General features: G+C 45.6%; 1 protein-coding gene across 3 annotated transcripts; it reads right to left on the reverse strand.

Moving 5' to 3' along the window:
• Positions 1–18,376: 18,376 nt before the first annotated feature.
• MYC (MYC proto-oncogene, bHLH transcription factor) lies at positions 18,377–23,498 on the reverse strand. Of its 3 annotated transcripts, none has more exons than XM_074316358.2 (3): positions 22,924–23,498; positions 20,524–21,289; positions 18,377–19,419 (listed from the first exon to the last, which is right to left on the reverse strand). In XM_074316358.2, the coding sequence occupies exons 2-3, from the start codon at positions 21,278–21,280 to the stop codon at positions 18,857–18,859; spliced, it is 1,320 nt and encodes a 439-aa protein (XP_074172459.2). In that variant the 5' UTR covers positions 21,281–21,289; positions 22,924–23,498; the 3' UTR covers positions 18,377–18,856. The 3 variants fall into 3 exon arrangements, with proteins under 3 accessions (XP_074172459.2, XP_019579248.3, XP_074172458.2); XM_019723689.3 differs by having other exon boundaries at positions 20,524–21,292; positions 22,924–23,479; XM_074316357.2 differs by lacking the exon at positions 22,924–23,498 and adding an exon at positions 21,484–22,530 and having other exon boundaries at positions 20,524–21,292.
• Between the last annotated feature and the right edge of the window lie 120 nt (positions 23,499–23,618).

Genomic DNA, 23,618 nt, shown 5'->3' on the forward strand with positions numbered 1-23,618 from the left:
ACTGTAGACAAACTCTTTTGTGGCCAAGCCATACAGGACAGTTTGGAAAGACCCAACAACGAGACAAACGGTCTGTGGCTAAACAATACTACACAGTGTTGTCTATTGCTAGTACTTTTTATGATTGACTGAAGAAGTAGGTTATGAACTTGTAAAAGAGAAGAACTGGGTGGGAAAGCAAATACCAGGACAGACACACTCTTCACTATTCTTGTGACGTGAAAAAAAGTGATTCAGATAACTGCAAAATAGATCATTTGAAAATCACTCAACCCCGAACACATGTTGAAGGTCTACCCTGAGATTCTGACTCTCCTCGGTTCCATGTCCAGGTGTTAACTAGCCACTATGAACTGAGTACCTACTATTAGCCAGGTAACCTACTGGGCATTTAAACATATCTTATCCATTTAATTTTTTAATCCTTACAACCCTGGGGCACAATTCACTTTCCAAATATAAATTTGGAAACTCAGCAAAATTTCCTATCCCGTCAGCTTTTCTTACAGTGTGACTTTTGGCATTCCTCTCATCAGGAGGTGGAGTTAGTATTCCCTCGGTTTGAATCTGGACGGGCTTGTGACTAAAATGGAAGTGACACGATATGACCTCTGGGGCTAGGTCATAAAAGGCAACCCAGCTGCCACCTGGGAGTCTTGGAACACTCACTCTTAGAACTGAGCCACCATATTGTACAGAAATACAAGAAACCTATGACAAAATCCATGTGGAGGAGAACCAAGAATCCCAGTCCACAAGCCCCAGCTGAGTTCCCAGCAGATAGGCACCAACCTACTTAGCAGTCATGTGAGCGCGCCATCTTGAAAATGGATTCCCCATGCTGTCTCCCCTCACACTGCCTGGAGGAGAGGGGAGCCATCCTTGCCGAGTACTGCCTAACTGCAGACACATAAACCAAATAAATGATTGTCGTTGTTTTAAGGCATTTGCATTTAGGATGGTTTGTAATAGAGAAATATGTAACTGGTTCTGATGCCAATGTACCAGTATAGATTTCTTATTTCACAATCGGGGATGCTGACTTTCAGAATAGCAAAGTCAGAATTCAAACTTGGGTCTATCTGGTTCTAAAACTCGGGCCCTTAACCACCACACGCTATGAGAATGAGATGGAACGTTTGCTATCAAACAGTAGAAACCCCAGTTGGGGAAAGGACATGCACACTTTATACATTAATAGAAATAATTCAGATTGCTTACGGACAGATCATATCCACCTTGGGACATTAGCCTACAGAAAAAAATCCAAGAGGACCTGTCATGTGTAACACCAAAAGTTTTGAAAGACTTTAAATATCCCATAATTAGAAATGGTTGATAAAATATTATGCAGCCAATAAAAAACATAACTATGAATGCCAGGTGACAACTTGTAAAAATGATTGCTAAATCGTATTAAATGACAAAAGCAAACCACAAAATGAAACGTGAACAAAGCTCCTGACAACATAAAGAGCAGAGAGGGAAATCATTTATTTAACTTCTCCTAAGTTCCTGGCACTGTGTGTATTATTCTTTAATTTCAGCTTTCTACAACTCTGTGAGGAAGTATTATTATCCTTGTTTTATAGATCAGGGAACTGAGGCTCAGGAATATTAAGTAACTTGCACAGAATCGAATAGCCAATACATGGCTGGGCCAGGGATCCAACCCAAGGAGCTGAAGATGGGGAATTAAGGGTGGAGAAGCAGCAGACGGAGGCAGGATTGGAGGTAGGCCAGACAAGATGAGAGCAGGTAGAGCATCGGAGATGAGATTTCGTGAGATCAAACAATTATTTTGGCCATTGGTTGATTGTGTTCACTTCTTTTAGCAGAAGCAGACTTGCCTTTCATATTCTGGTTTCCTGTGTTCATTAAAATCAGCAAGCGTCAGCACTGTGCCAAGCCCACGGGGTACAGGGATAAGTACAACACTGGTACTGGCCCTAGTTACTTGGGCCTGGTACAGGCTCCAGTCTTTATTTCTGGGGGACACTCCAGGACATCTATGGGAAGGTGCCCAAGTGGGTGAAGGAGACCAGTGATTGTGAACAGTGTTCTGACACCATTTGCAAAATGGATGGTCTGTCCCTAAAATCTTGACCCACAGACACTTTTTGAGATAATAAGTGTTCATTGTTGTTTTAAACCACCACCTTTGTGGTAGCTTGTTACATGGCAAAAGATAACGAATACAATAATTATTGGGCGCTTTCTAAAAGCAAAAGAGTTTAGAGCTAGTAGGTTGCTTTTTCATTTCTAAATCAGAAAGCGTTTCATTTCTAAATCAAAAGATGTTCAGTGAAATGATCTTGTCTCACAGACCTGCCGTTCCACTCTAGAATCAAATATTCAGGTTCTTGGATAGTCTACCAGGGGTATCCTTTCTATACATAATAATATCACCTATAAAATAAATTGACATCTCAACAAATAGAGATCTACTGTATCATTTTAAATGCCTGTACTTATTGCAACATATGGCCATGTCATAATTACTTAACAAAGTCCATATGGACAGACATTAGAGTGCATCACATTTTTCAGTACTGTAAACAATGTTCAGGGAATATCTCTGTACATATATCATTTTGTGTACTTGTCCTGGTATTTCCTTTGGATACATTTTGATACTTGGAAGTGTTGAGCCAAAGTACTCATTTTAAAATTCTTTTATCAACCGTACGTGACAGACGTTGGATACCACTATCTTCATTTTATAGACCAGGAAACAGAACTGGACAGGTTAAGTGACTTCTCCCAAGTCACACAGCTAGTCCATGGCAGAGTTGGCACTCCAACCCCATTTTGGGACTTAGGGTCTCCCCGCGTCCTCTGCTTGGGCAAAAGTCTCAGCGGGAGATGCAGGACGTCCAGGAGAAGAGCCTCAAAGCAGAGCAAATGATGCTCACGTTCTCTCAGGCCAGACCCTTTGGGTCTTTGCTCCCTCCTCGGAACTGCAGGCAAGAAGGGAGCTGCCGTTTCCTCTTCTAACTTGAAAATCACAGAGCAGAAGGGGGCAGAGCTCTTAGAGATTCAAGAATTGAAGCAAAATGTGGAAGCAAGAATTTGCTGGAAATGGTGCGAATGATCAAAATTTCAATATCAAGAAGTACTGTAAGTTGTCTTCTCAAATCGTATAGAGTCCAAATTGTTATTCTTTTGGATTTTCTCTTACTATGGATTATATCAGCCATGATGCCTGCCTGTTGACCTCTTAACTCTGGTTGAACAGGCAGAAAAAGATGGGACTTTCAGTGTCAGCAAGGTTGGGAGTTGAGTCTAGGCTAATGCCTAAACCATGGGCAATATTAAGAGTGATTTTTTTTTTTTTATCCTCAAGGAAAAAAAATAAGTCTCCACTGCTCTTTCATCCCGTTTTCACTTTCTGTGAGAAGCAGTGTGGCTTCATGGAAAAAAAAACATGAGTTTTAGAGTCCTGGGTTAAAATCATGATGCTGTGTTAGAACTGAGGGTAACACCAAAACCCTTGAGTTTTCATTTTTTCATCTTTAAAATGGGTATATTAGTACCCATCTCTCGGTAGAGAGTTCATGAAATCATGTACATGAAAGAGCCTCACAGAAGAGCGGTAAGTGCCTAGTAAATGTGACTTTCTTTCCTTTGCCTTTCCATTCCTGAAAGACATCTTATTAACCAGGGTATATTGCCTTCAAAAAGGTAATTTCCAAAGATTCTTGGATTACCAGCTTTTTCTATGCCGAAAAGAGACAAAGCAAATAAAGCAATGATTCTTTTCATATTCGGATGTGTTCAAATCTCAGGAGAGGTCACGTGTGTGTGTGTGTGTGTGTGTGTGTGTGTGTGTGAGTGTGTACAAGCACCCACACTCACACCACACACAAAGTTGTCACCAGCCAGAATTTCCCTCACTAACCTGCCCCAGTACCAGTGCCCTTTACACAGATCTGTGCAAATGACCTGGGTCATCACAACGGGAAGTAGAACATAACACCTAAATCCTAATTAAAGTCATCCCCTAAGATAACCTGTAAATTACAGGTTTTCCCAGGGACAGGATCAGAGAGCATTTTACCCGCGGTTCGTGCCCTGGGCTGATAACAAATTGTCTTTTTCGCTAGGCACAGAGACGAGCAGGACTTGACTAGCCTCAGAATCAGCCTCATTTAATAGAAACGCCGTCTACATCCTGCCTTCAGCCAGCAGGCTTTGATCTAGAACTCCATGCACTGCAGCTCCATTCAGGGCCTGCTGAGGGTTTTCACCAGCTTTCCTCCAAACAACGCTGCGTGGCACTTGTACCCAGCTCTCTGGTCCTGCAGTATTTTTTACTATCAACGTCAAATTTGGAAGAACACACTTAGACAGATTCTGTTCTCTTCTGGGAAAACGGCTTCTGCTGTTAGAAAACGTGGTGTGGTTCCTGGAGGTTGGGTTGACCACCTCATGGGACCGACATGTGGACTAAGAGACAAGATCCTCAAACTACCGATGGCCCGTGATAATTATCTCCCAGGGGGCGCTTCTTGGGTGGGCGACCTGTGCGGGCACACAGGCCCCGCGTGCAGAAGTGCCTACATTTGGTTGACTGCTCTGCTATAGATATCTTGAAATTCTTATTAATATTTGAACAAGGGGCTCTGCATTTTCATTTTCCACTAGGCCCTGCAAATTATGTAGCTAGTCCGGTTGACCCCCTCGGCCTTCGCACACACTGTTCCCTGCCTGGAAGGCTTTCCCCACCTCACCTGCCTGTGCAACCCCTAGTTTTTCTCTCCTGTCATTCTTTGTTCCCTTCCTTCCTCCTTCCTTTTCTTTCTTCCAGTTTTCTAGTCCCTGCTTTGGGCTCTACTTTGTGCACCACCAGGATTTCTAGGATGGACAAGACAGAAACAGTCCTTGTTCTCATGGGCTTTATAGCCTGGGAAGGAGGCTGACAAACAAAATCACAAAGAAACAAACAACAAAAATCGATTATAAATTATAGTCATTGCTCTGAAGGAAACGTACGGAGTGCTGACAAAAGAATCACAACAGTGGGGGGGATGAGGCAGGGGGTCATTTTGGGGAGGGTGGTCAGTCGTTTCAGGTCAAAGCGTCACTGAAACATCTCCATCCTCTCTACTCTGAGAAGAGCTGGCCACTCCGCCATTTGAGCCCAGTCAGGGTCTCATTCCTCATTCATTTCTCTGTTACTGTACTGGCCACACTGAGAGACAATTAAATGTGTACGTTCCCAGCTCCCATAACGTTTTTAAAATATTAACTGATATAACCTATCTCCTGCTTTCCAGCAGGACCACACTAAAGAAGTTTTTCTTCAGGAAACCCCTCAGAGGCAGCCCCACAGCTGATCCCGGGACACGCTACCATGTCTCCCAGCCCTGAATTTCCACCCTCTCTTTCCCATGTGATTCCGAGAGCTCATACATGTCAAGTTTGGGACAGCAAGCAGGGGACAGCTGTGACGGCCCCTTCTCTAGCCCTCTCTCCCCAGCTTCCTTCTGACCTAAGGTTCTCCTGATGCAGCTAAAATCCATTTCCTCAGCAGCAGATATTTCTGAGCTCACCAGGTCACCCAGGAACATGATTGAGCAAGTTCAAGAGTAAATAGCAAACTCAAGGAGTTTTGAGTCAGGGAAGGAAGGAAGTCAAATTTGGTAAGAGCACTTACTAAGAGCCAAGCACTTTCCCCAATATAATCTGTAACACAAAGTTTCAAGGGAGATATTAGTACTGATCAGAGCTGCAATCATCCCAAGGCTGGACTGGGGGAGAATTTCCTTCCGGAGTCACTCATGTGGCTTTTGACAGGCTTCAGGTCCTCCCTGACTGCTGGCTAGAGGCATCCGTTCCTTGTGGTGTGGGCCTCTCCATGACGCAGTCTCAAGGTATGGGAGCTGGCTTCCCCCAGAGTGAGGGTTCGAAGGGAGAATGCAAGCAAGTACCCAAGATGGGGCTGCAGTCTTTTATTGACCTAACCTCAGAAGTGACATCCCCTCACTCTTGCTGTATTGTGTTAGTTATAAGTGAGTCACTAGGTTCAGCCTACACTTGGGAAGAGGAATTACACAGGTTGTAGATACCCAGAGACCCAGGATCATTGGAGGGACCCCTGTGCCTAGAACAGTGGGATATGGTGTCAGATAGACGACTGTCAAATCCCAATTTCATCACCCAGTTATGGGTGACCTTGGACATGCAATTCAACCTTCCTGAGCTTCCTCATTTATAAGAGGGAAGTTGTAAGAGGATGTTCCCCAGTGGGTGGACATCATTTAATATTCCATTGTACATATGAGCACGGTGGGCCTTGCTGGTAGCAAACACTCTCTAAGTTTTCATTTCTTGTTTGTTGTCTTTCTTCTCTCCTTTTCCCTGTTTTGACCCTATGCAGGCCCTTGGATATATTAGAATATGATGACTCTCTTTTTTAATGCAAACAAATTAACAAACTATTGGATAAATGCTGTTGTGTGCACTCTCCATTCTGTGGAGAGTCTCAGGAATGGAGAAGACTTAACATATCATTAAATCCATCTACTGATCTGATGTATGACTGTCAGCCTTCTTTCTTTTCCACACTGGGCTGGTTGACTCACCAAGCAATCAGGATATTCTCTGAAATTGGGTCTTTCCTGCAAAGATAGGACCTTCAGTGCTTTTTTCAGTTGTTTCTTCGTGCCTTTCCTCACTGCTCAACTCTTGGCAGCTTCTGCCTGTATCTTTCCTGTATGCTCTGGGCTTGGCTGCTGTGAACCAAGGCAAGTTTAATTACTATTGACTTCCTTCCTGTCTGCCTGCCTGCTTCCCTGCCATTAGCTTGTGATACTCTTGTTGGCATCTCGTCCTGAGCAGAACCAATATTCTAAATAATGAGCTGGGGCTCATGCCAGCTGGTGAGGTCATTGCACCAACCCCAGAATTTGACAGCCAGGGGACTGGAATTCAGGTACCTGGTGGGGCTTGGGGTGGGGCTGGACGTATAATCTTCTCCTTGGCCATCCTCACTGTCCCTTTCTTTTATATAGCTAATTATTATTTTTCCAGCTTATGTAAAATGCTCTTCTCATGCAACTTCAAGTCAGCCTTTCCAACCAAACTGCCCCCCACAAGTGCATTTTATATGGAAATATTAGAGCCACAGGAGACTGTGGAGACAGGAAGTGGGAAGGCCTGTTACACTTTCCTCATTAGAACATATTTAACAGTTTCTCATTCATTCAGCCACAGTTTTATTGAGCATCGTCTATACGTCAGGCACTAAACAGGGTCTGAAGATACAGTAGAGAACAAGAAGGACATGACCTTTATCTGCAAGGAAGTTGTAGCATGAGAATGGCCACCAGCTCAAAGAAACAGATGGTCTCTGGGGTATGAAGAACCAGCCAGATGTCCGTTAGGTCTGATGCCACCAGCTCAACCCTGGACATCCTCCCTTTAGCGGGTGCCAATCCAGCCTCCTCAGCCTCCTTATTCTTTGCACCCACGTAGACTTATTGCCCCCTTTCAGATCTCAAAGGATTTGAAATGATTTCGATTTCGTCAAATCTAAAATCAGTTCCCTCTAACAAGAATGAAGAAGCAGTACTTCACTTTTACCCCCGGCACAGGATTGCAAATCCGAATACATCCAGTCCCTATTTTCAAGAGGTCACAGTCTGGAAGAGAAAATTACACCTCATTGTGGTCAGTGCGAGGATAGAAATCAGCTCGAGCCCAGAGCTTCCCAAACTGGGGGACAGATACCAGTACAGAAATATGACATGATTTTAAGTGGTGCCTACTTTTTAAAATAGTAATAAATTATATCCGTGTATTTTTAGTGAGCATGAGGAAAAAATATATAACCAACATCTCAATCCTACATTAAATATTCCCATTTCCTTTCATTCCTTCATTCAACAAATACTATGTAGTGATGATTAGTCTGTGCCTGGCACTGTTCTAGTCACTGAGGACCCAGAAATAAACAAACAGCTGAAAATCCCTGCCATCATAGAATTTCCATTAAAGTCAAAGTATTTACATTTTAAATAAGATGATTTCAAGCAGAAAATCCACAGGTATGGCAGCCCTGACACTTAACTCGATGGGTAAGTTCACACCAGTTTCTTAATCTCTTCGTGCCTCAGTTTCCTTATCTGCAAAATAGGGATAATAATAGCATGTTCCTCACTAGTGTTGCTCTGACCCTCATATGAGTTGACAGTGTGAAGTGAAATGCGTGCAGTGCCTGGAACAGAGGAAGCCCATGTATTTGCTGATTTTTGGTGTTTTTTTTAAGCACAGTATAAAAATATTGACAATGAAGCAATGACTCAGTTCTGGGAATCCCAGCCCAAGACACCTTCCCAGAGCACCAGGAGAACTTGTTAAAATGCATATTTCCTAGGCTCCAGCCTAGAGACCTTGGCTTAGTAGATTTGGGACAAGACCCAGGTTTTAAACCCCCTCCTCCCTGCTACCCTGAGAGTGAGCCATCAGGAGGCTGCTTTAGGGTTCAGATAAGAACTCCTGCAGGGTGGGGTGTGGTGGGGAAATGCCTTCCTGAGTGTTATGGTGTCTTGAAGGACAAACTCCTCTGCAAATAGTCGGGCTCAGGGGGAGGTGTTCTGCAGAGGGAATAGCAGGTGCAGAGGCAGGAGAGCACAGGTTCGCTCATGAAACTGCAAGAAGCTCACCAGGAATGGGGTGCCCAGTGTGTGAGGTTGTTAGCTGACTCTGATTTGAGGATATGCCGTGGTCTGTTGTCCCCAGCCCATGGAACATGCTGAATCAAGTTCCATGGACACCTGCCAACAGGGAGCTTTTTGACATTGTGAGAAGTTTGCATTTTAGGGCTTAAGTTATTACACCCAGAAGCCCCAAGCAGCTGCTACGCAAAAAACTGATTCCAAGAGAATGTTTTTTAAGGCTCTGCAGGCTGTTGCTTTGTCTACAGGGTTCTCCTTTAACAGCAATCCCAACCCCCAATGATGTCAGAGGAGACTAGGAAATGGGAAGAGTCTGTTTAACTCCTTACAGAAGGTGATAGATCATACTCAACGATCTTATACTGTATTTTCTGTATGTTTCACTGGGAAGCTGTGTGATAGAATAGAGTGTCCCAGGGTTCCTTTCATGCCCCTAGTGTGAAGAGAAAATGCTGTGGGATTTGATGCATAGGTTCAAATTCTGACTCCACCTTGACCTAGCTAGCTATGTGAGGTTGGGCAAACTAACCAGTTGCTCAGTACCTCAGTGTTCCCATCTGTACAATGGGAATCGGGTCAAGAATGAGTGACATAGTATGTGCCAAGTCACTGGCACACTGCCTGGCACAGAGTGAAAGCTCATTAACCGACAACATGCTATTGATTTTTAATCATTAAGAGTAAACTGGCATCCTGAAACTAAAGAAAGGGGAAGTCACAGGCAGCACTTACAATGAGGAAACTTTTCACTTGGTACTTCTGCAGAAAAAATAATCAGAAGGGTGTGTGGCTAAGAAAGGATATTTGACCAAGGGCTAAGAATTTAGTCTGGCTTTTGTGGGGACACTAATGACCTTGCACCCTACAAGCACAGAGTAAAGAAATGCTTGGGTGGATTGAGGGAAATTGAAGTGAAGAGAACAGAGGTACTCAAATGAGAAGGGCGTTCCTCACCTCAAGAATGCGTGGGGGTAGGCACGCATCTTCCCGTGGACAGCCTGTCAGTACAGCCATTGGTGGCTAGGAGGAGGAAGGAAAGAGAACAGAGGCAGGGTCAGAGGACAGCTGGAAGAGAAAACCATGTGAAAGAGGGAAGGACGGGGCTTGGGAGTGGTTTGCTGTGCAAAGGGCTGGGAATAGAGAGAAAACTTGACCTGAGCTCATGGCCCTCGCTTGTGTCTGCCCTTGTGAGTGGGTCCAACTAGGGTTATCGAGGACCTACTGTGTGCACTCCCAGTTTCAGCACGGGGAGCAGCGTGGGTCTTGACCACCAATCTAGCCCTGGACATGCTCACCCATCTACATTGGGCTGAACCGTGTCCCCAGAATTCCTGTGTGCCAGGAACCTCCAAATTGTTTGAACATAGGGTTTTTGCAGATGTCATTAATTAGGATGTGGTCCTGTTGGTTTAGAGTGGGTCCGGCATCTGATGACTGGTGTCCTCATAAAGAGAAAGAGGAGACACAGAGATACATGCAAATAGAGGGAGAAGGTCATGTGAAGACAGAGGCAGAGACAGGAGTGATGCATCTACAGGTCAAAGAATGAACAGGAAGCCAGCATCCACCAGAGCCGAGAAGAGGTGAAGAAGGACCCGCCACTGGATCATTCAGAGGGATCACGGTCCTGCCGACGCATGTGAGAATCAATTACTGTTGTTATACGCCACCCAGTTTGAGGCAATTTGTTACGGCAGCCCTAGGAAAGTAACATGCCATAAGAGAACAACGGAATGCAGGCATGCCTCATTTGCAAGGCACCATATTAACAAAAACTTGTGCATATCAGAATTATGTCCTCACTGCAGGTTCTGGGAAACTGAAGTCTGGTTTCAGTTAATGTGGAATCCTGCAAAGCAAGGATTGCCTGTACACACATACACACACCTGAAAAAGCACACACAGCTTATAATTAAGAGAAAATGAATAAATAGCATTTCAAGGTGAGTAACAGAGACTTTGAGGTTGCAGACTGACTGGGGTTCATTACAATATACGTGAATGCTGATCGAAGGCCCACCACCTATTAGCTATGTGACCTTGACAACACATTCACCACCACCCCCGCACGCCTACCTCTGAGGTCCAGTTTTCTCCTTAATGCAATGGAGCCAATAAAAGTGCATAACCCAAAGAATTGCTGAGGCGATTAAACGGTATATGGAAAACCCTCAGAACAAATCATCACAAAATCATGATTTCTTACATCGGGGTAACCTGGAGGACAGTCGGCAATTTCCCTGTGTGCAGGTCTCCCCCATGCAGCCAGCAGGCAGGCGCCATCTTTCCTGTGTTGAGCCAACCCCTTATGATTATGGCCAACTCTGAATCTGATTGGCCTAGTGAGCTCCACAGCTCCGCCCTGCTGACTCACTGAGACCCTGACCCCCACCCCACAATCAACTTCGTACCACAGGAGGCTTTATCCACAGCTGAACCTTACTAGAGCTCGCAGGTGGCAGCAGGTGAAAGCAGTCCTCAGCGTGTCCTGGCTTTTTGCGGAGCTACCCCAGAGCCGGTACTGGTGACACCTGTCCTCAGTTTGCAGCACGGCTTCTCCCACATGCCTCCAAGTCCAGCACAAGCAGTGACCAACCATGGATCGCTTTGTACCTACTACCAGGTAGTCCCTGACTGGTCACAGGCCGTGGGTGACCTGGGCCTGCACCGAAGCCCCTTCCAAGAGGCCCCAGAACTAACATACTTGGAGGTTGGCTTCAGACTGCAGCAGAGCACTGTTTAATTAGCCACACAAGCAGCACACACAAAGGGTGGTCTCAACAGGTAACAGAGCCCACTGGGGCAAATCCCGCTTTGTGGGGTAAGCATCCCAGCATACAAGCCCCTAAGCTGTGGACATGGCCAAACCCCACAGCCAGTCAGCCTGAGGACCAATCCCATCTACTGATATGCCAATAGTAATGAAGGCTCAACTATAACAGGAGGGCACATACAACCAACACAAGGGATACACCTGGAACACCCAGAGCTGGTGATCAGGGAGACTGTGCCAGGGCCACACAGGGCACCTACTACATAAGGTCATCTGGCCAAGACTGGGAGATGTAGTAGATCCAACTAATACATAGAAACAAACAGAGAAACAGTCAAAACGAAGGAACAAAGAAATACGTCCCAAACGAACAAAACAGGAGAAAACTCCAGAGAAGAACTAAACGAGAGGGAAGCAAGCAACTTACCAGAGACAGAGTTCAAAACACTGGTTATAAGGATGCTCCAGGAACTTAGTGATAACTTCAACAAGGAGATAGCAAGCTTAAAAAAGAACATAGACACCATAAAAAAGAACCAGTCAGAAGTGAAGAATACAATAACTGAAATGAAGAATGCACTGGAAGGAATCACCAGCGGACTAGATGAAGCAGAGGATCAAATCAACAGTTTGAAAGATAAGGTAGCAAAACACACCCACTGGAACAACAAAAGGAAAAAACAATTTTAAAAAATGAGGATATTTTAAGATCCTCTGGGACAACATGAAGCGCAAAAACATTTGCATCATAGGGGTACCAGAAGAGAGAGAAAGCAAGGGATTGAGACCCTATTTGAAGAAATAATGACTGAAAGATTTTCTAACCTGGTGAAGGAAATAGACATTCAAGACCAGGAAGCACAGACAGTCCCAAACAAGATGAACCCAAACAGGCCTGCACCCAGACACATTATAATTAGAATGGCAAAGGTTAAAGACAAAGAAAGAATCCTAAAAGCGGGAAGAGAAAGGCAACTAGTAACTTATAAGGGAGCTCCCATAAGATTGTCAGCTGATTTCTCAACAGAAACTTTGCAGACCAGAAGGAATTGGCAGGAAATATTCAAAGTGATGAAAAGAAAGCATCTACAACCAAGATTACTCTATTTAGAATTTAAGGACAAAGAGCTTCCCAGAAAAGAAAAAACTAAAGGAGTTCATCACCACCAAACCAACATTACAAGAAATGTTAAAGGGACTTCTTTAAGAAAAAGAAGAAAGAGTGATTAAAAATATGAATAATAAGATGGCAATAACTACATATCTATTAATAATTACTTTCAATGTAAATGGATTAAATGGCTTTGATCAAAAACATAGGGTGGCTGAATGGATAAGAATACAAAACCCTTACATATGCTGCCTACAAGAGACTTACCTCAGACTGAAAGACACACACAGACAGAAAGTAAAGGGATGAAAAAAGATATTTCATACAAATGGAAATGGAAAAAAAAATGCTGGAGTAGCAATACTTATACCAGACAAAATAGACTTTAAAACAAAGGCTATAACAAGAGACAAAGAACCCAGTAATCCCACTTCTGGGTATTTACCTGAAGAAACCCAAAATGTTACTTTGAGGAGACATGTAAATTTATATGTTCATTGCAGCATTATTTACAATGGCCAAGATGTGGAGGCAGCCTGGGTGTCCATTGATGGAAGAATAGATAAAGAGGAGGTGATACATATATGCAGTAAAATATTGCTCAGTCATGGAAGGGAATGGGTTCTTGCCATCTACAGCAGCATGGATAGACCTGGAGAGTATTGTGCTGAGTGGAGTATGTCAGAGAAAGACAGATGCAATGTGATCTCTCTTATATGTGGAATCTAAAGAACAAAACAAACAAACAAAACAGAAACACACTCATAAATACAAAGAACATTTTGATAGTTCCCAAATGGGAGGGAGATGAGGGGGTGGGTGGAAAATGGGAAGGAATTAAGAAGTACAAATTAGTTGTTACAAAGTAGTCATGGGGATGTAGGGTATAGCAGAAGGAATATAATCAATAATACTGTAATAACTATGGTGTCAGATGGGTAGTAGATTTACTGGGGTGATAGATGGGAGAAGGCTTGCGGGACAGGGTGAAAAAGATGAAGGGTTTAAGAGGCACAAATTGGTAGTTACCAAATATTCATGTGGTTGTGAAGTGAAACATAGAGGACATAGTCAATAACATGGTAATAGCTATGCATAGTGCCAGGTGGGTACTAGACTAGTCAGGGAGATCACTTCTTAAATTCTATAAAGGTCTAACCACTATGCTGTACACCTGAAATTAATACAAAATAATATTGAATGTTAACTGTAATTGAAAATTTAAAAAAAGGGGGGGGGAATTGAAGGGGAATAAGAGGTCCAACTTTCCAAGTATAAAACAAATAAGTCATGGGGATGTAACGTACAGCATGGGGACTACAGTCAATAATATCGTGATAGCGTGGTACAGTGTCAGACAGTTGCTAGACTTATAGTGATCATTTCTTTGGGTGTATAAATGTTGAACAACCACAGTATATACCTGAAACCGATACAATATTGTATGTTAGCTATATTTTTTAATACAAATCTTTTTAAAAATACAAATTTAGATTTAATACAAATCTTTTTTAAAAAAAAAAAAACGTATGAATTATTTATTTCTGGAATTTTCCATCCAATATTTTTGGACCACAGTTGACCAGGGGTAACTGAAACCTCGGAAATCAAAACTGCAGGTAAGCAGTGTGTATGTCGGAGGAGAAGAACTGCTGTATGTGTTTGCATTGGTAACAGAGTCACAGGTGATGTTGATGCTGATGGTCCAGGAATCACCCTTTGGGAACTCCTGGTGAAGGTAGTGCAGGAGGAAGGGGTGTTGGGGGAGTGATTAGGCAGCTGTTTCAAGTGATGGGAGTGGTTGTGACCAAGAAGATGTGCCATTTTGCTGGTCCAATGGGCCATTGTCTGCATTTCCTGCTGCACCTCTTGCCACCGTTGACACCTCTGATGGGAGGGCTTCGGTTACACCTTTCTCTCCCAGGCTTCCCTCCTTATCTCTGATGCCATCTTTTCCTTTGTGCCTCTTCCAGCATTTCCTGAGCTTCCAGCTGAACTCCATTTTTCCTGGGGGAACGGTTAGGGGGGCTTCATCTCCCTCCTGCTACACGGTAAACACTACGTGTTTTAAAATAATTGAGAGTCTCATTGCTGATTTTTGTTGTCCTTGTTTTCCAGTAGTCCCTAGGGCTAGGACCTTATCTCTCTCCTTTCTCTTCGCATCTCTTCCCACCCCAGCACAGTGTGGGCACACAGTAGGTGCTCAATAAATATTTATGAAGGAATGAGTGATTCCTGCCCGCACCATTTTGCCAGGTCTGTAAATGCAGGCAAATGACTTAATCTCTCAAAGTGTCACTATCTTTGTGTGTACAATGGGATTAGACATAGCATTTACCGCCGAAGAGTTGCTTTGGGATGAAATAAGGTAATGCATATAAAGGGTTGTGCACATAAAACATTAACTACTGTACCTTTTGTTTTTGTTGTTGGTACATGTGTGACTTTGAGAGAGCTATTGAACTTGTCTAAACTTCAATATTGTCACATTCAATAATCACTCTCCCACTGGGCTGTTGTGAGGGTTCGGCAGGTAGTAGGTGTGTAATAAAGGTTAATTATTTACCCCCAAGCTCTCCTCTTCCCTACCCCTAGAGACCAGACAGTACTGGAGTGTTTTATCCCTTAATGGGCTGACTGGGTGACAATGGGAAGAAAGTGTTGGGGAATGTGGCTGAGCTCCCAGGCATTGTTTAAAAACAAAGAACATTCCTTTTAACCACAGAAGAGCCACATTCCATTAGCAGTCCTTCCCTTCAACTGTGTCTTCCTAAAGGGCTTAGTGCAGACTAATATTGAAAGAAATAAAATTAAAAACAAAATGCAAAATCAACTCAAGAGTCATTTAGAGTCAGCTGAAACCAGTTTGCAAAGCAAAAGTTCTTGGGTCTTTCTTCTAAATTTGGAATTAGTCTGAACTCTCCCCCTGCACAATCTACAATAGAGAAACATTAGCTTTAGTGGTGGGTGGTAGAGTCTTTTTAGGTTCTTTTTTTTTTATTTTTTGAATGAGCCCCTGTTCTCATTCTATTATCTTGTTTCTACACTCCTCCTCCCTTCAAATAGGCCTGTAAGAGTCTGTAACCTTAAAGGAGGAAATTTTTGTAAAAGCTACCAGTGCATTTATAGTATTGGGGGCCACTCTTCAGCATTTTCCACCCTAAGGGGTTCTTTACTGGGAAAAAGTGCTTTAGGAGCCCTTAGTGTGTACACTAAAAATTTGTTTTTCACTGAGCCAATCATAGGCTATTGCAACCAAGCCACAGAAAACCCCTTAACGCAACTTTTGATCCTCTTTCCCAAACTTGATGCCCCAGTTTGTCTTAAAGACCCGTGGTGAGCTCTACTTATGTATCCCAGCTGTGAGCAACCAAAGTATAAGGCCTGGATTGTGAAAACGTTGTTCATTTAAAAATTGATTGTTTTTATAATGTGGATCTCCTTTGTTGCTTCCAAATGGAAGCATAAAAGAACACTTTCTTCCTCTTTATTCATTCCATCCCTAAACAAAACCACGCCTGGAATCCCCTGGGGGTGGTCCTTAATTCTTACAGTGTCCTAGGTAAAATCCCTCAGTATTCCCTTACCCCTTCGTGTGTATTCTGAATCGCCAGCTCCTTCCATCTCCCATTCTTCATTATTTTTATCTACAAAATAGATTGCACAATGGCATAGCCCCTGGGGACTCTCTGGATTGGCTCTGAGGGCCAATTAGTATCAAAGTCAAGATCAGCCCGACTTTCTGGAATGAAGTTGGCATCTGTGCCATTTTCAAACTGCTCGCTGGCTTCCTAAACCTAAGATGGGGGCTGAGCAGGTTTCTGGAATGGTTCCCTTTCTTTCCCCACAGCCAAGCTCTGAATGCCTAAGGTTATGTCCTGATAATTTGGAATGGGAAGTTTCCTAGCGAGGAACACTCTTTCGTATTCTTTGGGCTTGCCAGGATTTAGTGATTCAAAGCAACACCTTCCCTGTTCCTAAGTGAGTCACTCTGGTGCTGCCCTCCAGCCACAAAGGGGCAAAGAGTGAACCCCTTAAGATCGTCCAGGCTTTACTGTAACACTTTGAACTACTCCACTTCTGTGGATTTTATCTCCTTTTGAATTTAGGCTATAGGGTGTGACAGCTGGGGTGGGACTTAGAACCCAAAATGAAGGATGAAGAAAAAGACATTAAGGGCTTGTTTACATTATTCTAGGGGTCAGAGCCAAAGATGGTAATTATTTATTGATTTATGGGTGGCGGTGCTGGTGGTGGTGGATTAAAATCCCAAAGAGCACAGGGATCTGACACTTTCCTGTGAGGCTGAGACAATGAAATAATGAGAACAGCGATAGTAGCTTCCATTTACCTATGTGGTCAACGTTCAAATTTCTGGTTCCGGCTGTGGGTTTTCAAAGGCTTATAATTAATACTATCTACATTCAAAAATGCCTTTTCATGTTCCAAGGATGAGCATGTGTCATGAGTGTCCATGTGTGAAAGAGGTTGGGAGTTTGTAGTTTCCAAAATAATGACTCACATGACAAAGAATAATTATACTTTATTTTATGATCTGAGCAGTAGCAATTCCAAACTGGCTGCTTTCCCAGCGTAACTGGTGAATCCCACTTAACAAATGGCTAAGGTAGAAAGGAATGAGCTCTGGGCTCCACAAGGTGAACGGAAACATTAAACAATGATCCACAAAATAAAACAAACACAAAAAAAGGGGGAACTGATGTCAGCTGGGGCCTACATGTTGCAACTTAAGGCACAGAACCCACTAGATCCGTGACTCCTGTTCTCGTGAGCGGTGCAGTCATTTATTCCTACTGGCCTCTTTGAGAGGCGGGCTAGCAGTTTAAGAGTGAACGGCCTGGGTTTGAATCCTGGCTCTTCTCCTCTTCAGTATCAGTGGACCTTAGGCAGATGGATGTGGCGGGCGGGGGCGGGGTCGGGGTCGGGGGAGTGTCTTTCTGTTTCTGTCTCTTCCATTTTGGGGAAATCAGCAGTACCCCCTTCATAGGATTGCTGTGAGTTATAAGGAAAATGCTTAGAACGCCTGGTACATAAGTAGTGTGTGGTTACTACTTGTCGGTCCATTAGGCCCCAAACCAAAAGCATACTTGATCTCAGTACTTTAGACACTGTAGGATGAGCTGAGGTGTGATAGTGAAATGTTTAGTTTTTCAACAAAGGCGGGACTTGGATGCTGTCCTTTATTATCTGTGTGCCCAGAGAAGTTACATAACCTCTCTGAACTTCCACATTTCCTTGTGTGTATATGAGGGGTAATGACATGCCTCCCAGAGCTCCGTTGGAGCTAACAGGCCTGGCCCCTGGTAGTAGCAGGCAAGCAGCAAAAGTTGGTTTCTTATTCTCCCATCTATTCTTTCACTGAGCAGAACTCCTGGGTTTGAATGGAACAGGGGAATGGCATGGGTTAACACAACTGAAGGGGGTTTCTTCATCTTCCTCCCAACCCCAAGGATTTACCACCCCTCCCCTTTGTATACTTAACTGTTATCTTTAACCTCTAGCATGCCTTTGCCAACCCTTAACCCACTCACCAGCCACCAGCTTACTACCCTTTCATTCTTTTAACTATCAACTCTGGCCCTTATCATTAATCTCCAGGAAGCATCTTATAACCCTAGAAATGTAAAGACCTTATGGCCCCAGACCCATTTTAACAAAGCCCTTGCCCTCTCCTAAACAACTTTTCCCATCTCAGTAAACTCACTCCCTTAAAGGCCAAATTTTGTTAATCTGTAACTGATGAAAAAGAGAATGAAAAGAGAAGAAACAAAACACAACTTCAGATTTGGTTCAATTATATATCTGTCATTTATTTGTAAAAACAATAAAAAAATCAACTTTAAAAAGTAAAATGTATTTAAATAAAAAAAAATTATGGTTTATAATACATGGTTTTGAATTTTGCATAACTGTTATAAACGTTTTATTAAAGTTATTTACATTTAATGTATTTACAAGACAATTTTAAGATTTTTTAAAAAACAATTCTTAAATACAAATTTGTTAAAGAAAAAAAAAAAGAAAAAGATGGAAAGCATAAAAAAAGTTCTTTTATGCCAAGTTCTTGAGGCAGTTTACATTATGGCTAAACCTTTAAGTCCTAAGACCCAGCCAAGGTTGTGTGAGGTTGCACTTAACATGCATTTGAAAAAAGTTCATACACAATGAGTTGTTACAGTTCTGTCAGAAGGAACCTCTTTCCTTACTTTCTCTTAGTAACAAGTGAGAATTCATGAGAGATTCCAGTTCCTCCCTCCAATAGGTCAACTTTTATGCACAAGAGTTCCGTAGCTGTTCAAGTTTGTGTTTCAACTGTTCTCGTCGCTTCCGCAATAAATCCTTTTCTGAAATGAGCTTCTGCTCCTCTGCTTGGATGGCCAGGATGTATGCAGTGGCTTTTTTAAGGATAACTACCTTGGGGGCCTTTTCATTGTTTTCCAACTCTGGGATCTGGTCACGCAGGGCAAAAAAGCTGCGTTTCAGCTCATTTCTCCTCTGGCGTTCCAAGACGTTGTGTGTCCGCCTCTTGTCATTCTCCTCAGAGTCAGAGGACCTGGGGCTGGTACATTTGCGGTTGTTGCTGATCTGTTTCAGGACTCGGCCACTGTCCAACTTGGCTCTCTTGGTGGGGGGGTAGTCCTTCCTAGTAGAGGGGGGCGCTGCGTAATTATGCTGATGGGTGGACACATGGCATCTCTTAAGGACCAGTGGGCTGTGAGGAGGTTTGCTGTGACTTCCGGTGGAGGGTGACCCAGATTCTGACCTTTTCGCAGGGGGTTGCCTCTTTTCCACAGAAACAACATCAATTTCTTCCTCATCCTCTTGTTCTTCCTCTTTAAGAAAGGAAATATCAATCACCGGTTAGCAACATTTCCTTAAAGTACTCAATGAATAGATTAAACTAATGCTATGCAAATATAAGGCATTATGTGAAAAAGGACCCTGGCACAAAGTTATTCCCAGAGAACAAACTGTTCAATCATGCCTGTTCTTCTCCCCATGAAGGCAAGTTTCAGAAAGAGGAGAATGACAGCTAGGTTCATGGCACAGGCAAGAAAATTACAATTTACCAGGATACAACATTGATGCCAATTCTTACCTAAGACTTTAATGAGGCTTTGGACACACCCAAAGCAAAACACATTCCCAAACACCTCCTATTTTTAAGGGATTTCACCAAGGACCCTTCTGGTGTTGCAAAGGGTAGCTGCAAATCTCTTGGTGCAGCTTTAGTAACTCCGTATTGCACTGGAAGTGCGGAAAAGAAAAAAAAAATCATGCAACTTTGCCAAAAGTCCTAGGGGGTGAGGGAAAGGGAAGAAAAAAAATTTCAATTTTGGAAAGGATTTGCTTTTAAGGGTTCAAAAGAGGCTGAAAAGATCCCAACACCTCAGCCTACGCACTCTCAGCCACTTTCACTAGCTAACAGCCCCAGGGGGGAGGCTGCCCTGCCTGCCCAGAGCCCCTCTTCCTTTTCCTAGATCTGCAGCCCATTAAATACCAACACTTCTCAGAAGGGTAGAGGGAGGAAATTCATTTACTCTCTGAGACCAATCCTCTCTAAATCTCATTCACACTCTCCCTCTCCCCTCCCAGAGCAATTAAAATGCTTAAGAAAGGTAAAAGGGAGTGAGTGGATTGAGTTGCAAGATAAACCAGAAGATTTAAAAACCCAACTCAAATTCCTAGGGGCGGGAGAGAAAGGAAGGGGTTTGGCCACTAAGGGCAGTCTTAGGAGAAGAGATGGGAGGGAACACTACAGTCCAGTGTTCCAGGGATGACGATGCTCCTAGATCCTTCCACATATACCATTTCTTTCCCAAATATAAGAAAAGAGACAGTGCCAACTGAAGCGGCCAGTTTAACTAGCGGCCGATGAGAACAGAAAAGATGGTCAGCCGCCCCCTTTGTGTCAGGACTAGAGGGGCCCAGCTTACCAGAGTCGCTGCTGGTGGTGGGTGGTGTCTCCTCATGGAGCACCAGGGGCTCAGGGCTGGCCCTCGGGGAGGAAGCAGCGGAGGAGAGTAGCGAGTCCCAGGACGGGGAGAAGGCAGTGGAGTCCGGGGAGGCGCAGGTCTTGGGCGAGCTGCTGTCGTTGAGCGGGTAGGGGAAGACCACAGAGGGGTCGATGCATTCGGAGGCAGCTGCACTCAGGTCTTGCAGGTACAGGCTGGACGTGGAGCAGGCGCTGTGCCCGCGGGCGGGGCTCCGACTGCCGCCGTCTTTGCGCGCAGCCTGGTAGGAGGCCAGCTTCTCCGAGACAAGCTTAGCTGCGGCGGAGAAGCCGCTCCACATACAGTCCTGGATGATGATGTTTTTGATGAAGGTCTCGTCGTCTGGGTCGCAGATGAAGCTCTGGTTCACCATGTCTCCTCCTAGCAGCTCGGTCACCATCTCCAACTGGTCGGCCGTGGAAAAGCTGCCGCCGCCGCCATCATCATCGTCCCTGGGGGAGAAGGACGCGAAAGCAACGTAGGAGGGTGAGCAGAGCCCTGAGCGGCGGCTCGGCGACAGGGGCGGGGTGGGCAGCAGCTCGAATTTCTTCCAGATATCTTCGCTCGGCGCCGGCGGCTGCAGCTCGCTCTGCTGCTGCTGGTGGTAGAAGTTCTCCTCCTCGTCGCAGTAGAAATACGGCTGCACCGAGTCGTAATCGAGGTCATAGTTCCTGTTGGCGAAGCTGACGTTGAGGGGCATCGTGGCAGCCTGCTGAAGGGGGCACACAAAGAGGGGGCGAGTCTTGAGTTACGGGGGTTTTGGTTGGTGCCGCAACCAGGCGCAGCGCGCGCCACGATCAACTCCCCTTCCAGCGCTATCCCCAAAAGGGGCCAGTGGCGGGGAGCGGGGGAGGGCACCCGTTCACCCCCTCCGGGGGACCCCCTACTATGTCGGACACACACTAGATGAACCAGCTGCGGAGAGCCAGCGGGGCTTCGGTCCACCGGAGCCCAGAGCGCGAAGCCTGGGAGTCGGCCGGCCCCTTAGCCGCCCTGCAATCGAAATCGGTTTTGGCCTTGGTAAAGACCGGGGCAGGCGGCGGCGGGGAATACGTCTGCCAAACCCGAAGGCTCCAAGTTTTGCGCCACCTGAAGGAGAAGGCGAGAGGCGCTGCGGCGGGAGCGGCTGTGAGCTGCAACCTCTTGCGCCTGGGCCCCTCCGCACCGCGCCCCTTCCCACTTGCGCCCTCACCGCGCTCCTTCCCTTGCTGGCGCCACCGCCCCTCCCAGCCTCCCTCTCCGCCTCCTCCATCCCCACCCCCTGCGCGCCCCCCTCCCTTCCTTTGCCGGCTTTTCTTCTTTTCCTTCACCGGCTGGTGCGACGAGCTCAGCCGCGGACCTTAACACTTCCCCACATAAATAAAAGGGGGTGTTAGAGAATAGCAGGGGCACCTCCCTTCAATATCAAATTCGGCGACGCAACTGCACCAGAGACCCTGCCGCGATTCTGCGCCCCGAGCGGGGCGCCTTCCCCTAACCCGCCGAGGGTAGCAGCTGTTCTGGAAAAGCCCTGGGCACCGCTCCTTGCCGACCCTCCGCATTGAAGGGGCGAAAGGACACGCGGGGCGGCGGGGGAGCCAAAGCTGGATGCGGAGATTTGCCCTCGTTTTCTGACTCAATGAATCCAGGAGAATCGGACACATCCCGGTCCCAGCCTCTCCTCGGTCCCAGCCTCTCCTCGCCGCGGCGTCCCCAACACACCGAATCCTAACACCTCGCTAGAACGAGATCTTTAATTTTACTATTCTTTTGAAAAGCCAAATGACAACTTCTTAACAGGAGTAAAGGGCGATTGGAAACACCGCAGGCGATCAGCACGCAGGACGCGCCGCAGTGTCTCCGGCTGTCAGAAATGCGGTCAGAAAAGCCGAAATTTAAATGCCCTTTAGGAGACGGGGAAAAGTCAGCGGCTGCGGAGCTCTCAAACGCAATATGTAATCCTTACTCCAAGGACCTCTGGATGCAAAGGGCTTTCCGCCCACCGTGAAGCAAAGCCCCACTCCACCTCCCCGCCAGCTTCCCCTCCCCAAAGCAATTAATGCAATAAAACAGGAATGTACAATCGGCCGGGTTCTGCGTCGATATTCATCGGCAAAAATCTCCAAAGGCTGATTTTAAAAGCGTACTCCTGTTTTCCCTCTGCTTTCCATCCGCCCGTTTTGACAAGTCACTCTACCCCATCCAGTTCTGCTTCGTCCCCACCCCACCCCGACCTACCACAACTACTCTGAGAAGTGTCAATAGCGCAGGAATGGGAGAAGAGACACCCCGATTCGGGTATTCGACTCATCGCCGCAATAAAGCGGTAGAAAAAATAAAAGATAAATAGATCCAGGTGCTTACCGGGTTTCCCACTATTCGAAGGAAATCCAGCGTCCAAAACCGGGCGAAGTACGCCTTTCAGAGGAGCGGGTCTTAGGCAGCAGCGGGGAGAAGTGTCTCCCCAAATAGGTAAAACAGCCTCTCCGAGTCCGGAGAGTCGCGTTCTCGAGCGGGTGTTGTAAGTTCCAGGGGAAAGTGCCCGCCAGCTGCAACGGGCAAAGTTTCGTGGATGCGGCAGGGGTTGCGGATCGCTGGCAGGGGTCGACGGGAAGGGTGGGGAGGGGGGTCCGGGCTGGACGCGAAGCCCTCCTTTCACTCCGGGTCTTCCAGCCCTGGGCGCCCGGAGCGCGACTCGGCTCGCCCGCCTAGCTCGGCTCTCTCCGTTCTCCGACTCTGGCGGATCCGCCCGCTCGCTCCCTCTGCCTCTCGCTGGAATTACTACAGCGAGTCAGATAAAGCGGTGAAACCCAGCTATTTATACTGCTTGTATTATTCCCTCCCCCTGTCTTTTTCCCGCCAAGCCTCTTACTAGCCCGGCCCTTCCCGAGGCAGGAGGGAGCAAGGCGGTGGTCAGAACGCGTGAACCGTAGTGGCAGCACCTAGTGCAAGAAGCCCCAGGGTCCTCGGACCCACACACCCCTTCCAATAAAGTGCTGGTGGGCGGGGATTCGCGATAGTGAATTTTTTTTCTTCCCCCTCCCCCTCTGCTTTGGAAA

Source organism: Rhinolophus sinicus, chromosome 6, assembly GCF_057876585.1.
Source record: "Rhinolophus sinicus isolate RSI-liver-muscle chromosome 6, RSI-T2T, whole genome shotgun sequence".
Taxonomy (NCBI): Eukaryota; Metazoa; Chordata; class Mammalia; order Chiroptera; family Rhinolophidae; genus Rhinolophus; species Rhinolophus sinicus.